The sequence below is a fragment of the Nestor notabilis genome, unplaced genomic scaffold (genome assembly GCF_000696875.1).
Source record: "Nestor notabilis isolate BGI_N333 unplaced genomic scaffold, ASM69687v1 scaffold1916, whole genome shotgun sequence".
Lineage (NCBI taxonomy): Eukaryota > Metazoa > Chordata > Aves > Psittaciformes > Psittacidae > Nestor > Nestor notabilis.
The window spans coordinates 15,529-17,141 of NW_009934038.1; the positions used below are offsets into that span (position 1 = coordinate 15,529).

General features: G+C 58.6%; 1 protein-coding gene across 1 annotated transcript in view; it reads left to right on the forward strand.

Annotated features, from left to right (window-relative positions):
* PPL (periplakin) overlaps nucleotides 1–1,613 on the forward strand; it is a gene marked incomplete at its 5' end in the record, with an annotated part of 10,523 nt that overhangs the window by 5,654 nt on the left and 3,256 nt on the right. The window contains 3 exons of the mRNA XM_010017131.1: nucleotides 272–410; nucleotides 908–990; nucleotides 1,227–1,378. Coding sequence (XP_010015433.1) covers nucleotides 272–410; nucleotides 908–990; nucleotides 1,227–1,378 — 374 coding nt within the window. The remainder of the gene's footprint in view (nucleotides 1–271; nucleotides 411–907; nucleotides 991–1,226; nucleotides 1,379–1,613) is intronic.

Here is a 1,613-nt window from a genome sequence, read left to right on the forward strand (position 1 = left end):
TGCTGGGGGGTTAGTGCTAAAATATGGGAACTCAAGGGCATAATCCCAGTACTCAGCACGGCTGCAAAGGCAGGCAGGAGAGCACAGGAGCTCAGGTGTAGAAACAATGGCTGCAGAGCAGGACCCAGGAGCCATTTTCACTAGCACAAGCAAAGGAGAAGCCACAGTCTCTGGCCCAGCTGTACATTGGTACGCTGGTACCAGGTGGGAAAGCCCAGAAGCTCATTCTTCCCACATTTCCTTACTGGTTTTGGTCATTGCGCTGTGCTAGGACCAGGAGAAGGCCTTGGACAAATACGAGGAGGTGGTGAAGTCGCTGCAGGAGCGCAGCCAGCACATCCTGCCCCTGCGGTACCGCCGCGAGACACCGCTCCAGCCTGTCCCCGTGGAGGCTCTCTGCGAGTATGAAGGCGAGCAGGTAACATCCCCTCATGCCATAAGCGATGCAGGGGTGCTGCGGAGGAACGGCTCCCTGGGGGGCACTGGGGATGGAAAAGGTTTTGCCAGTGCCAAAGCAACGATATCTTCTGCAGTGGGGATAAGGTGAAGGTTGTGCTCGCCCCAGTGGGAAAGCAGGTTCTGCAGCTCAGGAGGGACAATGCAGGAGAGGTCTGGGGGGAACACAGCCTCCGGAATGCATGCCCATCACACACCCTTCAGGAGGTTGTGACAGCTCAGCTGTCGCATTCCCACACTCCCTGTGCTGGGATAAAGATGTCTGGGCACATTTCTGATCAAAGAAACTCCCCACTAGCACAGTCCCAGCAGGCATCCCCTCATCCCCACCATCATGGTATCAGTCCTTGCAGGACTGAGTTGTTGACCAAAGGGATGGGCCAGCAAAGCCAGCAGCCACCCCAGCAGTGGCAGGGGCCTGGCATGGAGTGAGCAGCTCCAGCTGACTCAGCTGCTTGCCTCTCCAAAAAGGAAAGCCACAGCACAGCCTCAAGAACGCCTTCCCATCTCTGCCCTAGTGGGAATCTGCTTGTTGTGGGTGTTGCAAGAGGAGGCATGGCTTCATACCTGGAGGCTCCAGGGAGGGAGGAGCAGGCACATGGGGTTTTGGCAAGCAGCAGACACTCGTAGGAGAGAGAGGGTGCCAAGAGAAGGGATTGGGGTTTATGCCAGTCCTGCCTCCCTGCTGTGCAGCTCCCCGAGGCTGCCGGCATGGAGCAGGGCGGGTGGTGTGTCCTGACCTGCTGCTGTGACTGGTTCCTGTTCCCCAGGGCCAGGTAAACCGAGGAGCCCACTACACCCTGCAGAAGAACAGTGGAGACATTTGGGAAGTGGCAGACAGCTCGGGAGACAAGATCAGCGCCCCGGGGGTCTGCTTCATGATTCCCCCGCCTGACGCAGAAGCAATAGCACTGGCAGACCAGTATGTGCCCCCCTCCCAGCCTTGCCATGTCCCACAGCCTTTGCCCTTGCCATGCCACCAGTGCTGCACACCCCATCTAGCAGTGCTAATGGGGGGCTCCTGCCCTGATTCCTGCAGCCTAAGCAGGTTCCTCCTCCTCCTCCTGGAGGAATTCCCACACCCTCCTGCTTGCACACAAAATCCCACCTGGCAAAGTGGGGCCAGGTCAGAGCCATCCAGGTCCCCCCTCCTCTGG